Source organism: Hoplias malabaricus, chromosome 18 (genome assembly GCF_029633855.1).
Source record: "Hoplias malabaricus isolate fHopMal1 chromosome 18, fHopMal1.hap1, whole genome shotgun sequence".
NCBI classification, from domain to species: Eukaryota; Metazoa; Chordata; class Actinopteri; order Characiformes; family Erythrinidae; genus Hoplias; species Hoplias malabaricus.
Window position 1 is genome coordinate 2164704 of NC_089817.1, and position 27851 is coordinate 2192554.

The window sequence follows — 27851 nt, forward strand, 5'->3', positions numbered from 1 at the left end:
GGAAATAGAGAGAACGCACCTCTTTAATACGTTTTAATTCAGTTTATTTACTGATTTCGAATAAAGACGGTTTAGAAAAAGCTTTGATCAAGTTTTAAATTCACTTTTCACTAAAGTGAATCCTCAGCAGCAGCAGAAAACGTTGTAAGGGACCTCACGCTCTTCTTGCCCCCCTTCAGCTGTTTTCTCTTTACGACCACAGACCGTTATCAGCGTAGTTTCTGTTTCACACGGGGAGTTCTTAGTAGATTTTATTCTGCTGATGACCACTTACAGAGGAAACGCACTGCTACAGATTTAGCTGCTGTTGCCATGGGGATGGAGGTATTTCTCATTTGAGTTCCAAGTTAAAACCAACGCCCTGTGATGTTCTCTCACACACACACACACACACACACACACTGTGAAGGCTTGTGGTTAAACGTTAATATTTAAGGATTCACACATTGAAAGGTTGAGTGTGACTCGGAGTAAAATGACTCTTTAAAGCAGGTAAAGAACAGGCCCCTGATGTACGTTAACAACGGGGCTGTGGTTTACGTTGATCTCAGTCGGAGCTGCGCTAGCGATGGCCATTTCAGTCTGATTTGATTGTCATGTTTTTTCACAGCGTTAAAGCACCTCTAGGTAAGATTTGATATTTTAGCTCCTGGGCTCCCCCTAGAGTTTCAGAATGTAATTCACTTTTACAGCAGTGTCCTGAGATTCAGGGGACGGATTCCTCTCTTTCTCTCCAGACTTTACATAGTGCAGTTTCTGCAGCAACGACAGCTCAGTGAAGCATTACAATTTAAATTAATTGAGCGTACAAGCCTTTTGTAGCGTATAATTGTAATTTAAAATTCAAACCCACTCCTGAACTTGTCATTCTGTGGTAACTGTTGGGGGTGGTATTAAAAATGACAAAGAAAATTATAAATTAAGTATTAATGCGGTCCGTTCCCGACTCTAACACTGCCTCCATCTGTAACTGGTCTAAACCCACACTCACACGGGCTTTAGGACACAGTACTGTCCCCAAGAACAGAACAAACCCATCACAGTCTTCTGCAGCTTTTTCCTGATGGAGCTCAGAACCAACGCAGCACCCAATAAACTCTTCACTTCATTTTTAGGTTCTTTTCAGTTGAATAAAATGACAGTTGTCTAATTTAATACGACACACAGTCACACCATTAAAAGACAAAAGTGTAGCAGAGAACGTCAGAATTTTAGATTACAGTTATACATTACACAATTACACCTAATAAAATAATACCTAGTGTTGTTTTATTGCTTGAAAGTTCCAGATAATCAATCCCGCCTCATTAATGCTACATGCTACAAGCTAAGCCTAGTGCTAGCGCTCTGAATGTGAGTCTGATATTAACCCTCAGGGCTGTTAGACACCAGCAGCAGCTCCTCAAACTGGAGCCTTGCACCCAACAGACGTCTTGCGGCGGGAGTCTACGGAGGATTTTGAGGAGGTTTACAGTCGCAGCAGCATTAGCTTGTTAGCATGTAACATTTGTATTTAGCATCCAGTCCCAATTGCGTTTTTCTAACCATCAGACCACCGCTGCCCCCTGTGGACACATGACGTCAGTTCAGAACGCGAGAGGCTGAAACGCTAACCTAAGTTTCAAGGCATGAGTTTCTGAAAACACAGCAGAGCGGCTGAACTAACCTTGCTCTGTGCGTGTGTGCGTGCGTGCGTGCGTGCGCGTGTGTGTGCGTGCACGTGTGTGTGAGTGTGCGTGCGTGCGTGTATGTGTGTGTGAGGGGGTGGAGCCTATGCTGGGTAAAGCTTGTTATTGATGATTGATTGATTTGCATTGATAACTTGACTCACTCTCTCTCCGTTTGTGTTGGGCATGGCACTCTGCTACTCACGCTTACACAGCCACCGTAGAAGCAGCCGAGGCCAGAGGTACGCATCACTTCTTTGGAACGTGTCTAGAACGTCCGTCTGTCTGTCCAACTGTCTGTCTCTGTGTCTTTGCAGTGTGTCTCGTCTGTCACTGTAGTTCACCTGTAGTGTGCTTTCTGTGCTTTTTAAAGCCACTGTTGATTGATTGATTGATTTATTTATTGATTTGGGAAAACCATGCCCTCCATTTTTTGGGGATTTGGACTTGGCGCATCCATGACTCGCAGGAAACAAACTTGATTCACAGCTACCCTTTCATTATTTTTTTAACAAATTAAATACGTTGGGGGAGAAACGGAAGCAGAATTGTTTTATTAAGTTTGTTCTCTTTTTAAAAACAGGTAAAACAAAGTGCTCAGACCGAAGCGTAACAGAAACATCTATTGTCTTGACTCCACTGACCACGCAGGAGCACTCTGTAGTTCTACAAATATTCTGTAGTTCAGTGTTGCTCTGCATACTTTGTTACCCCCCATTTCCCCCTGTTCCTCAGCGCTCAGGACCCCCACAGAGCAGGTGTGATGTGGTGGTGGATCATTCTCAGCGCTGCAGTGACACTGACGTGGTGGTGGTGTGTTAGTGTGTGTTGTGCTGGTGTAGAGTGGATCAGACACAGCAGTGCTGCTGGAGTTTTTAAACCCTGTGTCCACTCTCTGTCCACTCTGTGAGACACTCCTCCCTCGTTGGTCCACCTTGTAGATGTAGAGTCAGAGACAGTAGCTCATCTGTCGCTGCACAGTGTGTGTCGCTCGTCCTCTAGTCCTTCATCAGTGACACAGGACGCTGTCGGCTGGATGTTTTTGGTCGGTGGACTGTTCTCAGTCCAGACACTGAGGGGTTTAAAAACTCCAGCAGCACTGCTGTGTCTGATCCACTCTACACCAGCACAACACACACTAACACACCACCACCACGTCAGTGTCACTGCAAAGTGAGACGAGGCAAACAAAGGATGTAGAGCAACAGTCTATAATTGTAGAAGTACACAGTGCTCCTGTGGTCATTGGAGCTGACGGTGAGTAGACAGTGAGTGTAGAAACGGGGTGGTTTTAATGTTATGGCTTATAGCTGTGTAGGTGTGTGTGTGTATTTAAAATATCAAATATATGTATTAATTGATTGTGTAGCAGCTCGTTCTCTCAGAAAGCCGGGGGGTGGGGGGGTTGGTGTCAGTTCTGATGCTGCGCTGATCATCAGGAGTTCCTCGGGTCTAAGGGGCGCGCTGGTGTTTTTAGTTTTTGGTGGCGGTTGGTTTTCTGAGCGCCGAGGGCTTCGCAGTGTGTCGACCACAGTGTGAGAGGAGTCTGTTTTTATCTTTTATCATTTCCTGTTCGACAAAAAAACGAAGTTTAAAAGGGAAACGCGAGCGCTGTGGCTCTGACAGAAATGCGAGCGTTAATTCCGTCTGTGTTTATAAAAACACTGCACGGTTTCACCAGGGTTTAGTCTCTGGATGTTATTGTTGTTGTGTTTCTTCTGACTGAACTAAGCAACCCTCTTGAGCTACTTATTTGATTCATTAGCTATGCGTCCCCTTGCCCAGTGTGTCCTGCAGTGTGTTGTGGAGTCGGTGGAAACAGATGCAGTGAGAGCAGGGGCTGCTAGCTGTGTGTTACATGTGTAAAGTGCTTTAATGAACATTTGTGCTGAACATGTACAGGATTTGGCTTTGATGTTGTCCAGTGTTTGGCTCAGTGTGTGTCCCGTGTTTGGCTTTGTGTGTGTCCAGTGTTGCTCTTTATTGGTGTAAAGACGTATTTGATGAGTGTTTCTGATTAGTGAAAAGTGGCTTTGTGCTGCACCAGTGGCTTCTAATGAGTGTTGTGTTTTCTCTCTTGTTAATCACGCTAACACGGCCAACCCTAATCAAGTAAGTAACATGTTTCCATAACCCTTATTCTCTCATCTTACTTTGTTGTTGATCAGCTAAAATGATGTGAATGTATCTCCCAGCCTCAGCGTAGTCGCTGTAAAACCGTCACAAACACAGACGAAGATGAATATCATTAAAGTATCTCCCCTCAGCAGTGACCTTTGTAAAGGCCCAGGCCGCGCGGTCCCTGCTGTTTTTAATGTAGATTTTTAGGCTTGTTTTAGATGTGGATTTGTTGTGTAATGATCAGACCGTATTCATGTGTCATAACAGTATCACTAACCTTCGTAAAGGCCACGGCAGGTTATGAATCTTAACGTTTCCCCCTCTTTTTCACTCCTCTTCAGCGATTCAAGGCTTCAAACCTCAGCACAAGATCCAGAGTTTCGAGGAGGCGCGAGGTCTGGACCGGATAAACGAGAGGATGCCTCCTCGGAAGGATGGGAAACAGCCGGAGATGCAGAACTCCATCAACGCGGCCAACTCTCCCGACAAGAACGGCACCAACGCTCAGGCGTAATCCCAAAACCTCCTCCTCCACTCCCTCCATCCTTCTCTCTCTCTCTCTCCTCCCCCTCTCCTCTCCTCTCTCCGTCCGCTCCCCGTCCTGTTCTTTAGCAGCGCTGCCCCCTCCACGACAGCTCTCCTGGGACCGTTTTTAGGAGAGAAAAGAGTGTAGTCAAAAAAAATACAAATAAAAATCATGGTTTTTATTTATTTATTGATAAATATATAATCTGTCTGTGTGAGAATTTACATAAATCAATGAAAACACACAAGCATTCGAAGATATATATAATACATTTTTATATTTAGTAAACACACAGATCAGCCATAACATTAAAACCACCTCCGTGTTCCTGCGCTCACTGTCCACTCTCTCGGCTCCACTGACCTCACGCGGGTCACGCTGCGGTTCTCCAGTGTAGACACAGGGAAGTTGGTTTTAATGTTATGGCTGATCGGTGTGTGCCATTGGATTGTCTTCATCAGTTTCAGTCGAGGAGAGAGCGTCCATTTTGTACATTTTTAGTTCAATACTGATTTATCTTTTTTTTATTAGTTCAGCAGCATTTTCTCTACATTCGTGTGTGTGCGCATGCGCGTGTGTGTGTGTGCGTGCGCGCGCGTGTGCTTGGCAATGGCCTCAAACTTAAAATAACTTTAAAAATACAGTGCGTAAGTTTGTGAGTCCCTGAGATGAATGTGTAAAATCTCAGACGGGACGACAACAACAACAAAAAAAACTAAACATAAAAATAACAAAAAAATCAAAAACAATAGAGAAATAACAAAGCTTTCATTGTTGAAACACTTACAGATGGCGCTTTTCCGAAGCCGAGCCGAGGGGAGTGTTACTGATTCAAGTGTTCACTTTTCTGTGTTTAATGTATATTTTAAGGTGTTCCTGCACTTGAATGTTTGGGTTAAGGTTGGGGTTTTCTCCTGTTTCTTTTGCTTTATTTTGCTGTTGTTGTTTTGTATTCTGTTCGGTTTAGCGATGGACAAAAGAGACACAGTCCCAGATTCTTCAGACACTTATAAAATGCTTATTAAAGTGGTTATGTCTTTGTTTTTTCTTTATTTTCTAAAGTTCTGATGCTGAGTGTGTGACCCGTGTGTTAGACTCAGAGCGAATGAAGAGTTAATAACCCCCCCACCCGTTTTTTTGCTTGTTTCCGGTTTGTTTTGATAGTTTCCGGACGTCGGAGCTGTAGTTAAAGTCGTATAAATATTTCAAAAGGGACCGTTTGCAGTGATTTGGAGAACAAGGTCTTGACTCTGAGTCGCTCTCTGTGCTGTTCACTAAACTCTAGCGACATGCCTTACATTCATTCACAGTCTCCTCCTCCTCCTCCTCCCCGCCTTCATCCTGCTTTTCTCCAATGCTTTACTTTTATTTTTAAACCCGGCTTTGCTTCTGTTTTGTCACTTTTCTTTAAATCTTAAAATTACTTCCAAAATCCTGTCCCCAGACCAAGGAGGAAGTCACCTTCACTGAGTGTTTTTTAGTAAAATGTGTATTTTCTCAAAGCTGAGTGTGACCTCAGAACAGTCTCCGAACGTCGAGACGCATCCGAAACCAAATTAACGTCTCGCGGGATTTGACCTGCAGCGTGTAACGAACGACAGACTCAATCTCGGCTCGTTTTTTCTTGAAAAAGTAACGTACTGTTTGACGCCGCGTGTCGAGTCTCGAACTGAACTGTGAAGGTCTTTGTTGGTTTTGGTTCGGGTTTAGGTTTAACCCTGTATTTACCGTGAAACATCGTCTCCACTCTCTCTCGGAGAGAATGGGCCGATGTTCTGAGAAAACAGCCGCTGAGTCGGTATTTTCTAGAATAAAAGTCTGGTGTTAAATAGAGATTTCCTCCTCTGTTTTGTGGGAAGGGATTAACATCACTCCGTCTGTGTCTTTTTTTATTTTACAGAAGGGCACAGCGCCTGTTTTTGGGCCCTTTCTGTTTTCGGTTTCCAGTTTTAGTTGAAGTCGCGGCTCTGTTGGGTGTGTTTTGGGACTGAGTGTGGTGTAACGGTTAAAGGACGAAGGCCAAACCCCTCATTCTCACCAGCCGACGCCTTCTTCTCGTCCGCCACACACTCGTCTTTTTCCTCTCCCTCTTTCTTCATGTAAAAGGCAGGGAGAGGAATGTGTTTTTTTTTCTCGTTCTGTTGCTGTAAAACACATCCCTATGATTAATTTAGCTTTATCAGCTTTGAGCTCTAGATTTCTTTGCACTATTTCTTTCCAGTTCGTGATGCGCCTGTTCTCCCAGAGACGCGCTACTTGTTTTTTTTATTGTGGCACGAGACCTAACTGTGCTCTCAGCAGCTGAAAATCGGTCACAAAAACTGGAAGGTAACTTTATATTGTTTGCGAAACGAAAATCCCGTCCAAAGAACAGTGACCAGTGTTGTGAAGTGTTATTAGCATTTGTAGCTAGCCGAACAAGCTAGCTGCGTTAGCCACGACCGTGTGCCGAGACGAACGAAACGGCAGACAAACGCTGTTTTTGTTTTGTTTAAATCATGCTGTTGATTTCCGCCTGCATCCGGAAAATCTCAGATCAGTGATTCCACACTTAGTTTTTTATTTTATTTTATTTATTTATTATCTTTGCTGGTTTTTGCCTGTTCTCTTCAGAAAGGGGTCTGCAGCATCCAAAGGGTTTTTTTTTTTTTTGCTCTGTTTTCCTCCCCTCCACTATAATTGATGAAGGGGACGTATGCCGTGGTGTGAGTTCAGCTGAGGGGAGGGGGGGGGCTGGGTTCGGGTGCTAGTGAATAAATAAAGTTTTGGGAAAAATAGAACATGGTGGAAATGTAGGGACTTCTATGTTAAAGGGAGGAGGAGGAGGGCTTTCATTTCTGACTTCGGTTATGGATTCCAGACATATCTGTCAGAATGTACAGAAACAAATGATGTTTATTAAGATTTTTATTTCTCAGTAGCTGATATAAAACAAAGAAATGGATCTTTTTTTTTTTTGTGACGTCCTTGTCCTGAGAGACGGGGACGAGTCTTGATTTCAGTAGATGTATCACTCCATTTAGAGGGGGGACAAAGAGGAAAAAATGAGAAACTTAAAGAAATATATATATAAAAAACAAGTTGGGGAACTGACTCTGGGTCTGGTTTGGTTATTTGTGTTTGGCGTGATTTGATTTGCGCTCGACGGCCTTGGACGCGTCGCTTCTCCGTAAACCACTCTGAATCTTTTCAGCTCTTTCTTTCCGTTTCCTTTCGGAGTTCCCAAGGCCGAGCTTTGTGTTTGTTCCCCGGCTCAACGAAGGTCATTGTGATTCTCCAAAGCGGTGCTTTTTGAACGTTCAGAACATCACGAAGGTCATTCACTTCTACAGCGATGAACCAAGTCAGAGAAAAGCACATGCCGTACACAGCTTTAGAGAATGATCCAGTGTCGGAGCCAGAAACTACCACTTACTGGTTTTCCAGTCAAAATTTTTTTTTAAAAACAGTGCTTCATTTGTTTGTGTGGCAGTTAAAACAAGATAATCCACCTGCATTAGTCGGAGTGAAAAAGTGGCTGCGCGAGGCCTGGGGGAGTCTCACAGAAAACAACCTCTTCACCTTCCTCTCTCTGAGAGACGAGGGCGCCAAGCTCCACTCTCGCTTCAGACCTAAACAGCAGATGTCTCGGTCCATCTTTTCAGTGTGAGAAGGTCCGCTCACTGCCGTGGGTCTGAAAGGACGTGGAGAGAAAATGCAGCTCACACTGAGAAAAGGAAATGGACACAAAAGAAAACTAAGAAGCTGCTGTCTGAAGCGCTCCAGAGCACAGACCTCAAGTCGCAGAAAGTGCTAAACCAGCGTCTAGGGCTCGACTGTAGAGACGGGTTTGAGATGTTTTTGAGATGCGTGAGTCTCCTGAAGAGAACAGACGCTGAGATAAAAGCGAGAAGTGGACACAGTTGAGCACTGGAGGATTTGAAAAGTCATGGCACATTTATATGTTCTTGTTTCCAGTGAATGACTCAGTAAACACACTGCACTTAACCGCAGAAAAGGCCACGTTCACGTTCCCTGTAGAGCACGACTTCACTTCTTTTCACTTGGACAATCAACAAAAGCACAGTTTTTAACCAAATCAGGACATTTAAAGGTCGCTGTGATTCTCTGAAACTTTGAGCGCTCACCCTCCACGATATATTTATGTAGCACATGTCGTAATGCACTTATGAATATTCAGATATCATTAGGATGTTGATAAAATACCAAAGATTCTACAATAACAGCAGACATTTGTGAGAAAAACGTAAGCAAGCGTACAGTGAACACACTAGAATTTAAATATTAATATTTGACTCTGAAATATGGCCCACACCACAACGAAGGACACAAACAATAGCTCCCCCTTGTGGAGCAGTACGTAAATACGAGAGACTGTGTGTTGTGGTGCTGTTCCTAACTATGAGTGAGTATGTGATTGAGTGAGTTACAAGCTCAGTCTGAGGTGCTCTAAAAAGTGTTTGTTGTTTTTAACCCTCTCTGCACCGACTCGCCTGTCCCCCTCCGTGTCCTGACACGTTGGATAGAACGTCTGTCTTCAATAAATGTTCTCAGTCCCTCCGTTCTGGCTGTAGAAGAGGAACCATCATCGTACCGTATATTCACTCAAAATGTGACCAAAGACTCAACTGATGTTTGAGAGATTTTATTTAGATAATTCTCACAAAGTGGAAGTAAACAACTGTAAATAAACAACAACAGGTCATTTCTTCAGACTGTACACATCTACAAAACTATATTACAACACTGTACTGTACAAAACTACAGAGCCCTGCTGCTGACGTCCCGTTATAATAAAACTATAACATGGGAATGAGTTAATAACACATGGGAACAAAATAACACACAGAAACTACACACAAAGACACAGGACTGATATTTACGGCATGGGAAGTACATGCATCTTTATTAAATTACCTTAAATATCTCATTCCCACACGGGAATCTTGTTCCATCATTTGTTGGAACACGCCCTACTTTTATTATGAACATGTAAATGAGCTCATTCTCTATCAACACTTAAGAACAGAACAGTATTGAGTTTTTTTCTTGTATTTACACACATCTGTCCGAACACTAACACACCCGGGTCAACACACCGCAGTCAGAATTATTTACAAAATGTAACGTTTAAGAAAATCTATTCTCAAAATCCCCACATTGTGATAAATGTAGAGATAGAGGCGAGCAGCTAACGGTTATCAGGATCAGGTTAGTCATGATTAAATGATACACCCGAGCGTGTGGAGGACGTGTTCGGCCCTTAAAGAGCACTCCCACCCCCATGGTTCACAGCGGAGACAGCAGAACTAGCTCAGTACCAAATTAACCCCAAACTTAGTCCTCCAAGATAGCGTAGGATATTTGGCCCAAATGTGGCACACCTGCAGTTCTGCACATCTGGTCGTGAAGGACTGTGTTGACTCCGGGTGAGTCTGGCTGCCTCAGCTCAGTCAGAGATTCACCTTAAATTACACAACACATGCCACGTGTCAAGCCCAGCTCGGCTCATGTTAATCTCCAGTGCCGTGACTGAGCTGTAAGTGCCAAAGTGAGACAGATTTAGCCCAAGTCTGGGCTGTCTACATGGTTTAGAGCAGAACGCGTCCAGTTCACCAGGGTTTAGTGCAGGATTAGTCCCGTTTGGTTAGGTCTAGAGCAGGATTAGTTCCGTTTGGTTAGGTCTAGAGCAGGATTAGTCCCGTTTGGTTAGGTCTAGAGCAGGATTAGTTCCGTTTGGTTAGGTCTAGAGCAGGATTAGTCCCGTTTGGTTAGGTCTAGAGCAGGATTAGTTCCGTTTGGTTAGGTCTAGAGCAGGATTAGTTCCGTTTGGTTAGGTCTAGAGCAGGATTAGTCTTGTTTGGTTAGGTCTAAGGCAGGATTAGTCCCATTTGTTTGGGTCTAGAGCAGGATTAAACTTGTTTGGTTAGGTCTAGAGCAGGATTAGTCCCGTTTGGTTAGGTCTAGAGCAGGATTAGTCCCGTTTGGTTAGGTCTAGAGCAGGATTAGTTTCGTTTGGTTAGGTCTAGAGCAGGATTAGTCCCGTTTGGTTAGGTCTAGAGCAAGATTAGTCCCGTTTGGTTAGGTCTAGAGCAGGATTAGTTCCGTTTGGTTAGGTCTAGAGCAGGATTAGTTCCGTTTGGTTAGGTCTAGAGCAGGATTAGTCCCGTTTGGTTAGGTCTAGAGCAGGATTAGTTCCGTTTGGTTAGGTCTAGAGCAGGATTAGTTCCGTTTGGTTAGGTCTAGAGCAGGATTAGTTCCGTTTGGTTAGGTCTAGAGCAGGATTAGTCTTGCTTGGTTAGGTCTAGAGCAGGATTAGTCCCGTTTGTTTGGGTCTAGAGCAGGATTAAACTTGTTTGGTTAGGTCTAGCGCAGGATTAGTCCTGTTTTGCTGTATTTGTTAAGAAAGCATCACATTGTTGCTCTTTTAGCACAGACTGAGGCTTGAAATCTAACAGAAAAATCCTGTACTTCGTCCGATCAGGGCTCCGTTGTGTATTCAGTCTGAAGCCAGTGGAGTCATTCCTCGCTGAAAGAGTCAGAGCTGAAGTTGATTCAACTGAAACCACTGAGAGTCATCTTAGGAAATAACATAGACTTCCTGAGAATAAACACAACACACATTCTGAATAATCACTGATAATGAGGCAGCTTTAAAGAAGAATCTGTTCACAGTGGAGAAGGGTTTATTGTGTGTGTGTGTGGTGTTTATTTAATGAAAACATACCAGTGGGTTTGCGGCGTTCGTTTTGTCGTGTTTGGTCCGTCCTTCGGCTTCTGTTCGACTGAGAGAACAGTGAGGGCTTTTAGTTGAAGGAAGTTTGTTTTTATAAATGACTTAAGGTTTAATTTTGGGAGATACATGTTTTTTATGTAACATTATTAATCTATCACTGTATTAATGAGCAGAAACATCTGGAACACTTCTGTTTATCTCAAATTTTAAAGTAAGAGCTACAGCTGTGTTTGTTAAAGTCAGTCAAAGGGTTAGAGTTTAGTGTCTGTTTGTGAACTGGGAGCGGTCTGTTCACGTCTTTACGATGTGTGCCACAGTGTGTCGGAGAGTTCAGGGCCAGGGCCAGCGTTTGGTGGAGTTTGCTGTAACTGTTTTTACCTGTGACTTTGTTCTCGTTTTCTTTTCTTTATTCTCCAGACAACGGCGAGAATCACGACCAAAATCAGAGCACAGACCCCCACGGCTATAAACACCGCCATTATCGTATAGTCTTCTACAGAGAGAGAGAGAGTCAGAGTCAGAGAGAGAGAGTTACTAAGGATAAAATAAGAACAGAATTTTTCCAAATGAAACACTAGGTAATATTCTGTTAAAGGTGAGTGAGTTTAAAAAGGGACATATTCCTTTTCCACAGTTTACTACAGTTCTACAGAGTTCTACAGCGGAAACCTCACGTGTATACAGCCCTGTTCAGAACGCCCGCTTTCAGCACCTGTTCCTTTAAATGATAATGAGCCGCTCGCTGTTCACCCCGACCCCGAGCGCACAGCAGTGAGGAGCGAGGAGCAGAAGCTCTGGTTTTTAGCCGTTTTCACTCTGTTCTCTTTCTTCTCCGTTTTTACTCAGTGCTCTTATTTCTCCGCGCTCGTTGTGTCTGTTTTGCTGAGTTTAACCTCGTCTTTGTGCTCTCACATAATCACGGGTCCAGCGCTGTGATTGGACAGACTCAGACGAGGGGGAGGGGTCATATAATCTAAAGTCTAATAGGAAGCCAGGAGAGTAAATAACAGTGGCAAAGGGACATGGGACACAGTGAGCGTACTAAAAGCGTTTTAAAAAGTACAAACAGGACCCGTGACATGCAGCATATCTAAATCCATCTTTGAATTAGTCACATGTTAATGCTCTGATCCTCTGAAGATATGGGGGGTTAAAGTGAAGTTAAAGTGTGTGTGTGTGAGAGAGAGAGAAGAGGAGAATTTCAGTTTTCATGTGGCAGGGACCCAGCTTAAATAAATCAATTTATAGCCAAATAATTACAGCTAGGAATTGAAACACGAATCTCTCACCTCTGCTCATTCCCAGATCTGCACCTGCAACACACACACAACCCGTTTAAATTAGAAATTACCCATCATCCCCGAAGATAAACTCAGCCGCGTCAGCATCAGAAAGATAGAAACAACTACAGCTGATGATAACAACGTGTGAAGCTCGATTTCTGCCCAAAATACAACCCTCAATCTGTTTTATAACAAAAATATTAAATAAAGCTCTATCCACCACAACATTAAAACCACCTCCTTGTTTCTACACTCACTGTCCACACGGTCACACTGTAGACAGATGGTAGTGTGTGTTGAGCTGATATAAGTGAAGTAAACACTCCAGCAGCACTGCTGTGTCTGATCCACTCGCACCAGCACAACACACACTAACACACCACCCCCACACCCGCTCTCTGGGGGTCCGGACCATGGAGAACAAGGGGAAAGGGGGCTGTTGAAGTATGCAGAGCAACAGAGTAACCAGTGAGGGCAGTGGAGCTGAGAAAATGGACTGTGTTCCACAGACATGAGGAGGTGGCTGATGATTTATGATGCTGTGTTCAGTTGAGTTAGTGTACTTAATGTGTGTGTGTGTGTGTGTGTGTGTGTGTACTCACCAGTGTAGGTGATGTGCTGTGTGTAAGGCTGTGTACAGTCTGGTGGAACCCATCCAGAAACACACTGACATTGTCCCACATTGTTACAAACCTGCAACAAAACACATTCATAACAAATCTAGGCTGGTGTGTGTGTGTGGTGTGACTGTGTGTTTGCTGTGTGTGTGTGTGTGTAGTGTAACTTTTAAATCTTACCGAATGTGTTCTGCATCCTTTGGAGCAGTTGGGTTCTCCATAGGCCACTTCAAGCTCCACACACACACTGTTACTGCACACCTGGACACACACACACACACACACTGTTACTGCACACCTGGACACACACACACACACACACACACACACACACAGTCTATGAACTCATTCCACACTTCTACTGAACAGGAGTGTGTTCCCCTTCGCTGCAGTAACAGCCTACACTCGATGTTGGAACATTTGCTGTGAGGAACTTATGGCATTCAGCCACATGAACATCAGGTGTTGGGGATAAGTTCTGAATCACAAACACCACTCCAACTCACCCCAGAGGAACTCAACTCCACACTGAGGTTTTTCCATTTTTATTTTTATATTCTATTTAATTTCTCTTTCTGTTTCTGCTGTTTTCTTTATATTTTAGAGTCTACATTCAGTGAGAGTTAACTGTTAAACGTAGAGAGATCTGTGTTTGTCACAGAGAGGTTTCTGTGTGAAGAACCTCTTAAAGAAACTTCACTAAACCAACTTTGTAAAGGTTCTTTATCAGTTCTTTATCAAACTGGTTCTTTACGGAACCAAAGGTGGTTCTTCTGTAGCACTGCTCATAGCACTTTTCCACTAAAAAACCTGGTTCTTGAACTGGTTCCGTTCGGGTTTAAAGAACCTTGGTGTTTTCCAGGGAACCGGCCGCATTTACAGCAGTTCTAGTGGAAACCGAGGGTACGTCACAGTATACATCACCAACAGGGGGCGCTGCACAGCGGTGAGACACACCCACAGACGTCACGGTTTACGCTGGAAAACCTAATATTCTGTGGTTCCAGCTGCGCACAAACTTTGGGTTTTTGTTGGTGGAGGTTCAGACTCAGACTCGAGAATCAGAACGGAGCCCGTCCCACGTTCGGTGGAAAAGCGCTATTAAAGAACCCTTTATATTGTAGCACCTTTATATTTAAGACTGTGGGGAGAAGTTATACCCCTCCAGGCCTCGCATGGCACCAGGCACAGTGCCTTTAAGCTCATGTGCAGCTGCTCCTGATAGATCTACGCTATTGGCCAGTGCTTTTCAGTAGAAGTGATAAAAACGCTGTAGTGTCTGACCTGTCCGTCCCCACACTTCGTCCCGGGCTGGACCAGGCCGTAGTCTGGGCTGGACTCATTGTAGATTGTGGCTTTACAGGAACCGACCGTCACTCCGATCCCAAAGCGAGGATCCTTCATCCCGTTTGAGCAGAACAGCTGCCCACACATGACGTCCCTACACAGACAACCAGAGCTCATTGGGCAGCTGTGAGGATCTGATGGCATTCATCCACAGAAACATAATCATTGGTGAGGGTCAGGGGCTGCTGTTGGGGATTAGCTCTGGATCACATTCACCCCTCCAACTCACCCCAGAGGAACTCCATCGCTCCAGAGAATCTTAAAGCAACACGATGTAATATTTTTACCTTACAATTACAGCTTCAAAATCATTGTGCAGGGATAACAGGGCCTCTTTTATTACTCCGTGCTCAGCACTGCAGAAACTGCACTGGGTAACATTCAGAAGAGAGTAGGACACCACCCCCCACACACCCCCACCATCCCTGGGATTTCAGGACAGTGCTGTAAAAGTGAATTACACTCTGCGACTGTAGGGGGAGCACAGGAGATAAGCTACCAAAATCATACCTAGTGTTCCTTTAAAGGAACACTGTGCAATATTTTTAACCTTAAAATTACAGCTTCGAAATCATTGCGATGTTTCACTGGTCTGAAGCAGGGAGAACAAATCCACTATCACTGCAGCTCTGGTCTCAGCACTGCAGAAACTGCACTATGTAACTTTTGGAGGAGGGAAAGAAAAACACTTCACCTTCCTCCCCCTCCCAATTGATTGATTGACTCCCAATGCAGTGCTGTAAAAATGAATTATGCTAGGGGGAGCCCCGTGAGAAAAACACCCAAATCGTACTTATTGCTCTTTTAAAGCAGCTGAATTCTTGCATTAAAATGGTGTCTACCAGCTTTGGGACTTAGACAGGGGTTTTGTATTCTGTGCAGTGTTTTAAAACTTGGACGGAGGGGTTTGTATTCTGTGCGGTATTAAGACTGCATATAGTATTTGTATTTAGCGCAGTGTTTTAAGACTCGGATGGGGGTTTGTATTTAGCGCAGTGTTTCAAGACTCAAACGGGGGTTTGTATTTAGCGCAGTGTTTTAAGACTCGGACGGGGGTTTGTATTTAGCGTAGTGTTTTAAGACTCGGACGGGGGTTTGTATTCTGCGCAGTGTTTTAAGACTCGGACGGGGGTTTGTATTCTGCGCAGTGTTTTAAGACTCGGACGGGGGTTTGTATTTAGCGCAGTGTTTCAAGACTCGGGCGGGGGTTTGTATTTAGCGCAGTGTTTAAAGACTCGGACGGGGGTTTGTATTTAGCGCAGTGTTTCACGACTCGGACGGGGGTTTGTATTCAGCGCAGTGTTTTAAGACTCGGACGGGGGTTTGTATTCTGCGCAGTGTTTTAAGACTCGGGCGGGGGTTTGTATTTAGCGCAGTGTTTAAAGACTCGGACGGGGGTTTGTATTTAGCGCAGTGTTTCAAGACTCGGGCGGGGGTTTGTATTCAGCGCAGTGTTTTAAGACTCGGACGGGGGTTTGTATTCTGCGCAGTGTTTTAAGACTCGGACGGGGGTTTGTATTTAGCGCAGTGTTTCAAGACTCGGGCGGGGGTTTGTATTCAGCGCAGTGTTTTAAGACTCGGACGGGGGTTTGTATTTAGCGCAGTGTTTCAAGACTCGGACGGGGGTTTGTATTTAGCGCAGTGTTTCAAGACTCGGGCGGGGGTTTGTATTTAGCGCAGTGTTTAAAGACTCGGACGGGGGTTTGTATTTAGCGCAGTGTTTCACGACTCGGACGGGGGTTTGTATTTAGCGCAGTGTTTCAAGACTCGGATGGGGGTTTGTATTTAGCGCAGTGTTTCAAGACTCGGACGGGGGTTTGTATTCTGCGCAGTGTTTTAAGACTCGGACGGGGGTTTGTATTCAGCCAGTGTTTTAAGACTCGGACGGGGGTTTGTATTCTGCGCAGTGTTAAGACTCGGACGGGGGTTTGTATTCAGCGCAGTGTTTTAAGACTCGGACGGGGGTTTGTATTCAGCGCAGTGTTTTAAGACTCGGACGGTGGTTTGTATTGTGCGCAGTGTTTTAAGACTCGGACGGGGGTTTGTATTTAGCGCAGTGTTTTAAGACTCAGACGGGGGTTTGTATTCAGCGCAGTGTTTTAAGACTCGGACGGGGGTTTGTATTCAGCGCAGTGTTTTAAGACTCGGACGGGGGTTTGTATTCAGCGCAGTGTTTTAAGACTCGGACGGGGGTTTGTATTTAGCACAGTGTTTTAAGACTCGGACGGGGGTTTGTATTCTGTGCAGTGTTTTAAGACTCGGACGGGGGTTTGTATTCTGTGCAGTGTTTTAAGACTCGGACGGGGGTTTGTATTCTGTGCAGTGTTTTAAGACTCGGACGGGGGTTTGTATTTAGCGCAGTGTTTTAAGACTCGGACAGGGGTTTGTATTTAGCGCAGTGTTTTAAGACTCGGACGGGGGTTTGTATTTAGCGCAGTGTTTTAAGACTCGGACGGGGGTTTGTATTTAGCACAGTGTTTTAAGACTCGGACGGGGGTTTGTATTGTGCGCAGTGTTTTAAGACTCGGACGGGGGTTTGTATTTAGCGCAGTGTTTTAAGACTCAGACGGGGGTTTGTATTCAGCGCAGTGTTTTAAGACTCGGACGGGGGTTTGTATTCAGCGCAGTGTTTTAAGACTCGGACGGGGGTTGGTATTGTGCGCAGTGTTTTAAGATTGAACTGTGATACTGATTAGTTCAGCTCAGGGAGGTGAGGGGGTGCAGCTGCGTCTGGAGGATGGTCCTGTCTCTTTTCCCAGAGGAACAGTGCTGTCTCTGAGGACGAGTTAAGGACAGGGCACTGTTTCTCCGCACTGTGAATCAGTGTAAAACACTGTTTCAGAAAAGACAGATCGGTGATGACCTACTTCTGTTTACACCCGATGTAGTCCTGAGGGTGCGGGTGGGTGCAGTAGGCATAGTGTGTCCCTTTAGTGTTCAGATCGTAGCAGGACTCTGGAGCCACTTCAGCAGCTGAAAATCACCAGAAACAAAAGTGGTCAGCTCACAGAACTTACACACAGCTTTATTGTGTGTGTGTGTGTGTGTGGCAGTGAGGGGTTTAGTGTGCGTTTCTGGAGTGTGTGATTTATTTTTATTTATTTATTTTTTTGTTGATTGTAGGTGTATATCTGGTTGTGTGTGGGTTGTTGGGGGGTGCTTTGGTTTGAGAGCTGAGTTGTGAGTGTAGAATGTGTGGCTGGCGGTGTTTGTGAATGTGTGTGTAGGTTTCTCTGTGTGTGTGTGTGTGTGTGTGATCTCTCAGAGCAGAGTGTCCTTGCTGAGAAGCTGGATGTGAATGTCTCTTTATTTAAAAGGCATTAATAATACAAGTCTCTGTGTATTTCCTCCCACACGCCTCAGTCTGCTCTGAGAAGCATCCCGTCACTCAGTGAATACAGAGGAGCCTCACGCCTCGTTCAGACCTCTCTCCTCTGCTGTGGTTCAGAGCTGACTATTATTTTGATTTTAATTATTATAATAAATATTTTATTATTACAGAAAAAATAAGAGTATAATAATTACAACTAAGTAAAATTGGAATAATATGCAGAAATAAATAAAAAATGAGTAAAACAAAGTAGAATGAGACACAGCAAGCAAAGAAACTTTTAATATGAAAATATATAAAAACAAATCTGTGTTAATCTTAATCTGTTGTGATGGGTCAAACCTTCCCTAAATGTACCCACGCAGACAGAGAGAGAGCAAACCACACTCCTCACAGACAGTCACCTGGAGGAAACCCACGCAGACACAAGGAGAACACACCACACTCCTCACAGACAGTCACCCGGAGGAAACCCACGCAGACACAGAGAGAACACACCACACTCCTCACAGACAGTCACCCGGAGGAAACCCACGCAGACACAGGGAGAACACACCACACTCCTCACAGACAGTCACCCGGAGCGGGACTTGAACCCACAACCTACAGGACCCTGGAGCTGTGACAGAGACACTACCTGCTGCTCCACTGTGATGTCCCCCTGAGGGCAGACGTTGTTTATGTAGATGCAGTTTTATTGTGGTGAGGTTTTGCTGTGTGTGCGCGTGTGTTCCTGAGTCTCTCTAAAGGCTGTCAGTGGTTTTGTGATTATATTGACATTGATCAGCCGTCTGACAGCTGAAGTGAGTAACACTGATCATCTGGTCACAGTGCCCCCTGCTGAGGTGGAGGGTGTATATCAGGCAGTGAGTTGATGCAGTGGAGATGAAGTGTGTCCTTACTGTCTCCCCACATGTCGATGCACTGGTCGAGTCTGAGGGGGCATTCTCCTCCGTAGCAGTATCCGCTGCTGTTTCTGCAGGGAACGCCGTTCTCTCTGTACGTATCGACCGGACACTGGGGGCTGGTTCCGCTGCAGTACTCTGGCAGATCACACTCGCTTGTAACCTCCCTGCACAGGATGGCCCTGGCCAGTATCTGGACATAACAACAGAAAACACACAGAGAAAGGTTGGGGTTCATCAACCTTCAGTGTTCAAACCTCAAGCCTGATATCTGACTTGTTTTGGCCTGTTCCTTTAAATGATAATGAGCCACTCGCTGTTCACCCCGACCCCGAGCGCACAGCAGTGAGGAGCAGGGAGCAGAAGCTCTGGTTTTTAGCCGTTTTCACTCTGTTCTCTTTCTTCTCCGTTTTTACTCAGTGCTCTTATTTCTCCGCGCTCGTTGTGTCTGTGTTTAACCTCGTCTTTGTGCTCTCACATAAACACGGGTCTAGCGCTGTGATTGGACAGACTCAGACGAGGGGGCGGGGCAATTCTAAAGTCTCTGCACTTGACACCAGAGCAGAATCAGAACTGTTAATGTGAACATGGGAGTTTAAACATCTCGAGGCATGGAAATCTCCACCACTTCCTCTCAAACAGCCAACAGACAGCTGAACGCAGCGGAGGAGATCTCTAACTGCCGAGATCTGTCCGGACGGCGGAGGCATCACCGGGGACCGGACCGATGAGCTCCCAATGACAGGAAGGATTTTCAGACCTCTGCACCACTCAGGACCCTCCCGTGAACACTTTCTGTGAGCAGCGTTTACAGTACGACCTCTGGTTACATTAACATCTGCTGTTCACTGCTCCGACTCTAGAACCAGAACACGCCCCCACTAAACCAGTACAGCACTAGAAGGAGAACCTCTGGGTGGGATTGTGATTTTAAAACCAGTGTGTATAGTGTGAGTGGGGCTCCCCTTTAAGGAATCTGACTACCTGTAAACTCCTGCTTGGTAAGCTTAACTCTAGCTCTGTGTGTGTGTGTGTGTGTGTGTGTGTGTGTGAGAGAGAGAGAGAGAGAGAAACCTTGCAGTTATTACAGCACGCTCCTGTGGCACACTGTGAGCCTGCGGTTAAGGTGCAGGTTGCAGCGTTACAGCACGGGTTAGTACACTCCTGTAAAACACACACACACACACACAGCGGCTGGTCAGAACTTTAATCTGCTTAAATCTGATAACATCTAATGCTTCCACAGGGCCACACCATAAACACACACACCGTACGGACCCGGGAAACCGCTGTGTTTATACAGTTATCAGCTGTAAAATTAAAAACACCTTGTTTCTGTCCACTCCCTCAGCTCCACTGACCTCAGGAGCACTGTGTATTTCTGCAGTGACACTGACGTGGTGGTGGTGTGTTGGTGTGTGTTATGCAGCGACAGATGAGCTACTGTCTCTGACTTTACATCTACAAGGTGGACCAACGAGGGAGGAGTGTCTCACAGAGTGGACAGAGAGTGGACACAGGGTTTACAAAGTCCAGCAGCACTGCTGTGTCTGATCCACTCGCACCAGCACAACACACACTAAGAAAAGTGCTCCTGTTTGGTCCGTGGAGATAATATATAGAAGATGAGCGTAGAAACAAGGTGATTTTAATGTTATGGCTGATTAGTAGAAATGACTTCAAACTCTACTTCCACAATACATTATTTTTAAAGGGTCAGTGTGTCTCCTCACCTCCACGGAGCCACAGTCACACTCCTCCCCCTCCTCCTGGAAACCGTTCCCACAGACTGGGGGAGAGATGATGGAGCCTGGAGGAGGTTTGTCCAGTAAACAGCTGAGATCAGGAGAGGACTGGAGGAAGTGTTCATACTGCTCCACGCTGCAGTTACTGAAGTGTTCAGCAGGAGGAGTTCTGCACAAAACAACACTGTACCTCAGGACCTCAAAAACACCCCCCACACGCCCTCTACTGACACTCACTGGCCACTTTATCAGAAACACCCCCCCTCTACTGACACTCACTGGCCACTTTATCAGAAACACCCCCCCTCTACTGACTCTCACTGGCCACTTTATCAGAAACACCCCCCCTCTACTGACACTCACTGGCCACTTTATCAGAAACACCCCCCCTCTACTGACACTCACTGGCCACTTTATCAGAAACACCCCCCCTCTACTGACACTCACTGGCCACTTTATCAGAAACACCCCCCCTCTACTGACACTCACTGGCCACTTTATCAGAAACACCCCCCCTCTACTGACACTCACTGGCCACTTTATCAGAAACACCCCCCCTCTACTGACACTCACTGGCCACTTTATCAGAAACACCCCCCCTCTACTGACTCTCACTGGCCACTTTATCAGAAACACCCCCCCTCTACTGACACTCACTGGCCACTTTATCAGAAACACCCCCCCCTCTACTGACACTCACTGGCCACTTTATCAGAAACACCCCCCTCTACTGACACTCACTGGCCACTTTATCAGAAACACCCCCCCTCTACTGACACTCACTGGCCACTTTATCAGAAACACCCCCCCCTCTACTGACACTCACTGGCCACTTTATCGGAAACACCCCCCCTCTACTGACACTCACTGGCCACTTTATCAGAAACACCCCCCTCTACTGACACTCACTGGCCACTTTATCAGAAACACCCCCCCTCTACTGACACTCACTGGCCACTTTATCAGAAACACCCCCCCTCTACTGACACTCACTGGCCACTTTATCAGAAACACCCCCCCTCTACTGACACTCACTGGCCACTTTATCAGAAACACCCCCCCTCTACTGACACTCACTGGCCACTTTATCAGAAACACCCCCCCCTCTACTGACACTCACTGGCCACTTTATCAGAAACACCCCCCCCTCTACTGACACTCACTGGCCACTTTATCAGAAACACCCCCCCTCTACTGACTCTCACTGGCCACTTTATCAGAAACACCCCCCCCTCTACTGACACTCACTGGCCACTTTATCAGAAACACCCCCCCTCTACTGACACTCACTGGCCACTTTATCAGAAACACCCCCCCTCTACTGACTCTCACTGGCCACTTTATCAGAAACACCCCCCCCTCTACTGACACTCACTGGCCACTTTATCAGAAACACCCCCCCTCTACTGACTCTCACTGGCCACTTTATCAGAAACACCCCCCCCTCTACTGACACTCACTGGCCACTTTATCAGAAACACCCCCCCTCTACTGACACTCACTGGCCACTTTATCAGAAACACCCCCCCTCTACTGACACTCACTGGCCACTTTATCAGAAACACCCCCCCTCTACTGACACTCACTGGCCACTTTATCAGAAACACCCCCCTCTACTGACACTCACTGGCCACTTTATCAGAAACACCCCCTCCCTCTACTGACACTCACTGGCCACTTTATCAGAAACACCCCCCCTCTACTGACTCTCACTGGCCACTTTATCAGAAACACCCCCCCCTCTACTGACACTCACTGGCCACTTTATCAGAAACACCCCCCCCCTCTACTGACACTCACTGGCCACTTTATCAGAAACACCCCCCCTCTACTGACTCTCACTGGCCACTTTATCAGAAACACCCCCCCTCTACTGACTCTCACTGGCCACTTTATCAGAAACACCCCCCCTCTACTGACTCTCACTGGCCACTTTATCAGAAACACCCCCCCTCTACTGACACTCACTGGCCACTTTATCAGAAACACCCCCCCTCTACTGATACTCACTGGCCACTTTATCAGAAACACCCACCTTCTACTGATACTCACTGGCCACTTTATCAGAAACAACTGTAAGTTTGAAAATGAACATACATTGTGATTTGAAGCAATGCTGCAGAGTGCTTTTGAGTGCTAATATCGCCCCCTTGTGGAGAATGTTTGAGCTGCTAAACATGTGCAAGTGAGTGAATGAGAGAGAGTGTTTTATTCAGTGTTTGGTGTCTAAATAAGCTGATCTTTCATTTGTGGTTCTTTGCTCTTGCTTAAATAACCTGATTCTGACGTGTGTGTGTGTGTGAGACACTGAAGCGCTGCACGATGGACATGTTTTGAGGTCAGTACCTGATGACTGGAGCCATGATGCAGGGAGGATTCACGCAAAAACAGGAGGTGGAGTCGTGTTCCATTCCCAGGTTGTGTCCGAGTTCATGCGCCAGGATGGCTCCAGTCTCCAGAGCGTTGGATGAGAAATCCTGTGACAGTTTTATAATCCCGTTACTCACCGTCTCAGGCTCAGGTTTATTTACTGCAGCACACATGACACACTCTCCTTCCACATCTGTGACCTGATTGTGAGGTTTGAAAAACCAGACTCATCTGTGGTGTCTTACCCGAACTATAGTGGTGGAGTCGGGGGTGCACAGGCTTCCCACGTTCGCCAGACCCACAATGGAACCGAAGTTCACCGCTCTGAAACACAAAGGCAAGCTTCAGCACTCTTAAATAATGTGCTTATGTGTATTTCCATCTTTGTGGGGACCACGTCCCCAGGACAATGAAAACAGGAACACTGTGTAGCTGTAGAGTTGTGGGGCTATAAGTCTGATCTACATGTGTGTCACTGCAGTGTGGTGGTCCAATGGTGGTCCTGAGCATTGAAGATCTAGGTGAAAATTGGGTATGCAGAGCAACAGATGGACTACAGTCTGTAATTGTAGAACTACAAAGTGCTCCTGTGTGGTCAGTGGAGCTTAGCGAATGGACAGTGAGTGTAGAAACAAAGAGGTAGCTTTAACATTATGGCTAATAAGTGTGTGTGTGTGTGTGTGTGTGTTTAAAGGGCATTGGGCTGTGGAGCAATGTGACAGAACCATCCCATAACTTTGGAACAAACCGGGTTCTAGAACCAACATCAGCACCTGCCCTCGCTAGTGTTTACGGTATGCAGTTGCCACCAAATCCTCACATCAATGTTCCAACATTTAATGCAAGCCCTGCCCAGAGACCGTTACTTCAGGCCGTGTAGTGAGACGCGTGAGACTCACGTGATGAGCTCAGCGTTGTCGTTGTCTTTGATGGTGTTGAGATGGTTGATCCTCCACTGTGTGAAGGCAGAGAGAACACTGGACGCAGGGGGGGAGACTTTTATTTTGTCTCCATCTGACCACACCTCCAGCCCCACCAGAGCGATGAAGGTGTGTAAGGGCAGGTACACCTGAGGAAACACAGGTACAGCATCATTAGTTACATATAAGTGGAAACTGGGGGTTAACTAAGCTCATAACCTCCAGAATAATGTGGACACACTGAACCGAGCCCTTTTCCACCAGAGAGAACTCTTTCCGTTCCACATTCTTATTAATGAAGTGCTCTCCAGTGAACCATCCCCTGCCTTTACACCAGTTTAAATGGGAACTAAGGATATGTCCCCAGCAGGGGGTGCTGTGGGGGCTGTGTCTGAATTCAGCTCCAGAGACAGAGATAAATCGAGAGAGTCAGCACAGAGTCATGGTTAATCCACTGTTTACAGCGAGGTCAGATCAGAGTGAGATATGAGACACTGTCAGAAAATTATTTTAATTAGGGAACATAACTGTACCTTATTCTATATTAAATGTAGATTTTAAAGTTGTGTTGACTTCATTTGCGCCGTTTCATCTGCAGGACTTTTTTATGATCTTTTATTTGACACAGTTCTATAATGAGACGGGACTTTAACTCCACTGCTGGACCTTTAAAGATACATTACACTATACACCGAGCAGGGTCCTGTTTTTATTTCCTTTTATTTAAATCTCTGAAAATGACCCGTCCGGCTCCACTGTGCCATAACGCTTTATTTCAGGCTCTGAGCTCTTTCTGGAGCTTCTTTATCTCGATTCACCATTCACACTGGGAACAAATCTTTCTGGTTCATGTTGGTGGATACGATTCGAACGATTCCAAAGTAGGTTCATGAACAGGAACAGAACCAGTTCTACGTTGGTAGAAAAGGGTTATCAGACATCAGACTCATTTGGGCCACATCTGTGTCTTTTTTGGTTGAAACCAAAACACCTCACCATGTTTACAAAGTTGATGATCTCAAACATCCTCTTCCTCACTTTGGCCACGTCACTGCCCAGATTCCGGAACTGAAAAAACACACAGTTGCACAGGAGGTTTATCATTGACCCTCGATTGTTTTGGGTCATTTAAAGGGTCCATATTCACTCCACTGGCCCGAAATCAATACAGCAACAGGATAATATCCCACACTGGGTTCTAACCTCACTGTGGTCCACGACCAGATACATCTCAATGTATTTCTGTTCATCCAGAACTGCACTGGCCTCTGAATCCTCGTCAGCAAACTGCAGAGAAGCAAACAGAAGAAGGTATATGAATGAGTGAATGCACTTTTCTAGACCCCCGAAGTGTTCTCTGTGTTTTTCTCCTGGACTCTCCCTAAAGTGTATTTCACTTTTACAGCATTGTCCTGAAGTAAAAGGGAAAAGGGATGAGTTGTGGTTTCCTACCCCCCGCCAAAAGTTACATAATGCAATTTCTCCAGTGCTGAGCTCAGAATATCAACAACAGAGGCTCTATTCTCTCAGTTACAGCTCAGTGAAAAATCACAATGATTTTGAAGCTGTAATTTAACGGTAAAAATACGACCTACTGTTGCTTTAAATTAATCTGCAGGTTCTGTTCAGGTGCTGTGTCTGAAGTGTACATTCACACTTTTAGCCTCTACCTCTAATAGAAAACACACTGACCACAGTGGAGTCCAGTCAGGTTTCTTTAGAGGAAAACTATAACTTGTGGAAAATCCAGAGCTTTGATTCAGAAAATCACATTTTAATCTCAAGAAGGAAAATTAGAAATTATTCTAAAAACAATTCCACCCCCAAAAGCTACAGAACGGTCACCTGACTTGGAGCGTCCAGACATTTACATAGGACTGTGTAGAAAAATTAGCATAAGTAAAGGTGACGTGTCCCCATATATCTGATGGGTAGTGAGTTACTGTGAGTTAGTTTCTCACCATGTGTGCAGAGCGCCCCCTGCTGTTGAAGATGGGCAGAACAGGGTCCATGGTGTGGTTTGAGACTCCACATGAGAAGTCTCTGTTCCTGAAGAGTTCCACCTTAAATACGGCGTGTTCTCCAGAGTCACTGTCCTGCAGAGGCTCGATCATGTAGTCCTCACCTTCAGATCGGAAGAATCCCCTGACCACACACACACACACATGCACACTTTATAACACCTCCTTGTATCTCCTCTCACTGTCCACTACCTCAGCTCAGGTCCACGGACCACAAAGTGAGTGGAGAGTTTTAAAAACATTAGATTTAACTGAGTGTTACCTGAGACCTTCACAGGTGCTGATACTGACCACAGAGGACTGGTCACCTCCAACTGAGCCGTGGTAATAACACTCAGAGTCTCCCTGAGGATCACACACGCACACACAGGTAAGGGGACAGGTAAAGTAAACAGACACATACGGGGACAGGTAAACAGACAGGTAAGGTAAGGGGACAGGTAAAGTAAACAGACAGGTAAGAGGACAGGTAAACAGAGAGGTAAGTGGACAGGTAAACAGAGGTAAGGTAAGGGGACAGGTAAAGTAAACAGACAGGTAAAAGGACAGGTAAACAGAGAGGTAAATAGACAGGTAAGTGGACAGATGAACAGATTGGTAAACACTCACCTGGTGCTGGAGGCCTGTGGTCACCCTGGTCCCCTCAGGTGTGTAGTGTGTCTCTGTGTAACTGGAGCTGATCAGATCTCTACAAACCAAACACAGTCGTGGTGAACAATGATAAACTACACCAGTGGCTCCCAAAGAAGGGGAAGCGCCCCCTGTTGGGGACTAGAGCTATTGTTGCAGGGAGGGCACAACAAGGCAAATGAATGAGAAAATTCATGGCTCCAATTCCACTGTGAATATTTAGTTTTGTTCACTAAGAAGTTGCAATTTGTAGAAATTTGTTTAAAATAAACTCTCTACATCTACGTCTCAAACCTTTAAAATGGAGACGAGGAGGAGTTCTCACCTGGTTCTCCTCAAGTGAAGCTGCACTGTTTTGTGTCTCAGCTCCAGCTTGTAGGACATTGTGTCTGAGTGTGACCACTGTGGAGAACAGAGGAGAGGTAAGACTGTTGTGTGTGTGTGTGTGTGTGTGAGAGAGCGAGAGAGAGAGAGTGTGTGTGTGTGTGTTTTGCAATAGCTTACTTGTGTGTGTCTCCGCTGGTGTGTGTGTATCTGCACTGGACGTACCACTTCATATTCTTTTAGCTGCTCTGTACACACACACACACACACACACACACACACACACACATTAGGTAAAGGGACATACACAACGCAGAGATACACTATGGTGGCCCAGAGAGTAAAAACCCAGTAGCATTTGGAAAGAAATCAAAAGAGAAAAACAAAACAACATGATTCCTAAATGCTGTTGTGTTTGACCCTCTGGGCCACCGTAAAGCAGCACGGTGAGCTGGGGCTATAGTTAGTATACACTGTAGGTTTTACAGGTGTATGGTTGTTATGTTTTTTGCTGAATCTGGATCTGTTTTTCTGTCTGAGTTTCCTTGTGCGTTCACACTCTGTTGATTTACCAGGAGCGTCCAGGGCCGGATTTAGAACTCTTATCTCCAGCGTCCAGCCCAGGAATAGTGTGTTTGTGGGTCACAGCTAAATAAACATTTCAGATAAATGTGGCAGGACACGTGAGACCTGATCAGAGACGTGAGCTGCAGGAACAGGATGAGCCTCGAGCGTGTGATTGGACATTACGCCCCAACCCTGTCCCTAGCTGCAATGTTCAGGTGGATTTTTCTGTATATTTACATTTTTCTGTTTCTTTTTTCTTTCTCATTTTCTAGAAGTGTGCAAATGTTTCCACAATGGTTTGATGCAAATTATTTTGTTGCATCTCGTAGGAACTCAGTCTAAAATCATTCATTAATTTTCATTCATTCGGTCATCTTCATCCAGTCATCTTCATCAGGGCCTCGGTGCAAATGGATCCTTCCCCGAATCATTGTCCGCACAGGAGGAACACACCCTGCACAGAGCACCACTCACTCACTCACTCACTCACTCATCTGTGGATAGTTTCACTGGAGAGTGTGAGATACAGGCTGAATGTGTGAGCGACAGGGCGAGTGTGTGAGCGACAGGGCGAGTGTGTGAGCGACAGGGCGAGTGTGTGAGCGACAGGGCGAGTGTGTGAGCGACAGGGCGAATGTGTGAGCGACAGGGCGAGTGTGTGAGCGACATGGCGAGTGTGTGAGCGACAGGGCGAGTGTGTGAGCGACAGGGCGAGTGTGTGAGCGACAGGGCGAATGTGTG

At 45.7% G+C, this 27851-nt stretch overlaps 2 protein-coding genes across 4 annotated transcripts in view; one reads left to right on the plus strand and one right to left on the minus strand.

Moving 5' to 3' along the window:
- The window catches only part of ppp3ccb (protein phosphatase 3, catalytic subunit, gamma isozyme, b), a 41891-nt gene extending 34494 nt beyond the window's left edge, over positions 1 to 7397 (plus strand). Inside the window, exons 13-14 of one of the 3 annotated variants that reach the window (XM_066650393.1) lie at positions 1883 to 1909; positions 4130 to 7397. In XM_066650393.1, the coding sequence (XP_066506490.1) occupies positions 1883 to 1909; positions 4130 to 4302 (200 nt within the window). In that variant the 3' untranslated portion in view covers positions 4303 to 7397. The remainder of the gene's footprint in view (positions 1 to 1882; positions 1910 to 4129) is intronic. The other 2 variants (XM_066650394.1, XM_066650395.1) reach the window with 2 other exon arrangements.
- Positions 7398 to 9091: 1694 nt separating this feature from the next.
- Positions 9092 to 26603, minus strand: LOC136675132 (zinc metalloproteinase-disintegrin-like jararhagin). Its single transcript, XM_066651555.1, has 20 exons — positions 26545 to 26603; positions 26199 to 26277; positions 25852 to 25934; positions 25530 to 25713; positions 24772 to 24855; positions 24565 to 24636; positions 23548 to 23717; positions 22894 to 22972; positions 22625 to 22755; positions 20267 to 20447; positions 19608 to 19697; positions 18531 to 18726; positions 17165 to 17270; positions 14235 to 14391; positions 13131 to 13211; positions 12936 to 13026; positions 12340 to 12363; positions 11429 to 11543; positions 11042 to 11099; positions 9092 to 10915 (listed from the first exon to the last, which is right to left on the minus strand). Exons 1-20 carry the CDS (start codon positions 26601 to 26603, stop codon positions 10895 to 10897), a joined length of 2061 nt encoding a protein of 686 aa, XP_066507652.1. The 3' UTR covers positions 9092 to 10894.
- Between the last annotated feature and the right edge of the window lie 1248 nt (positions 26604 to 27851).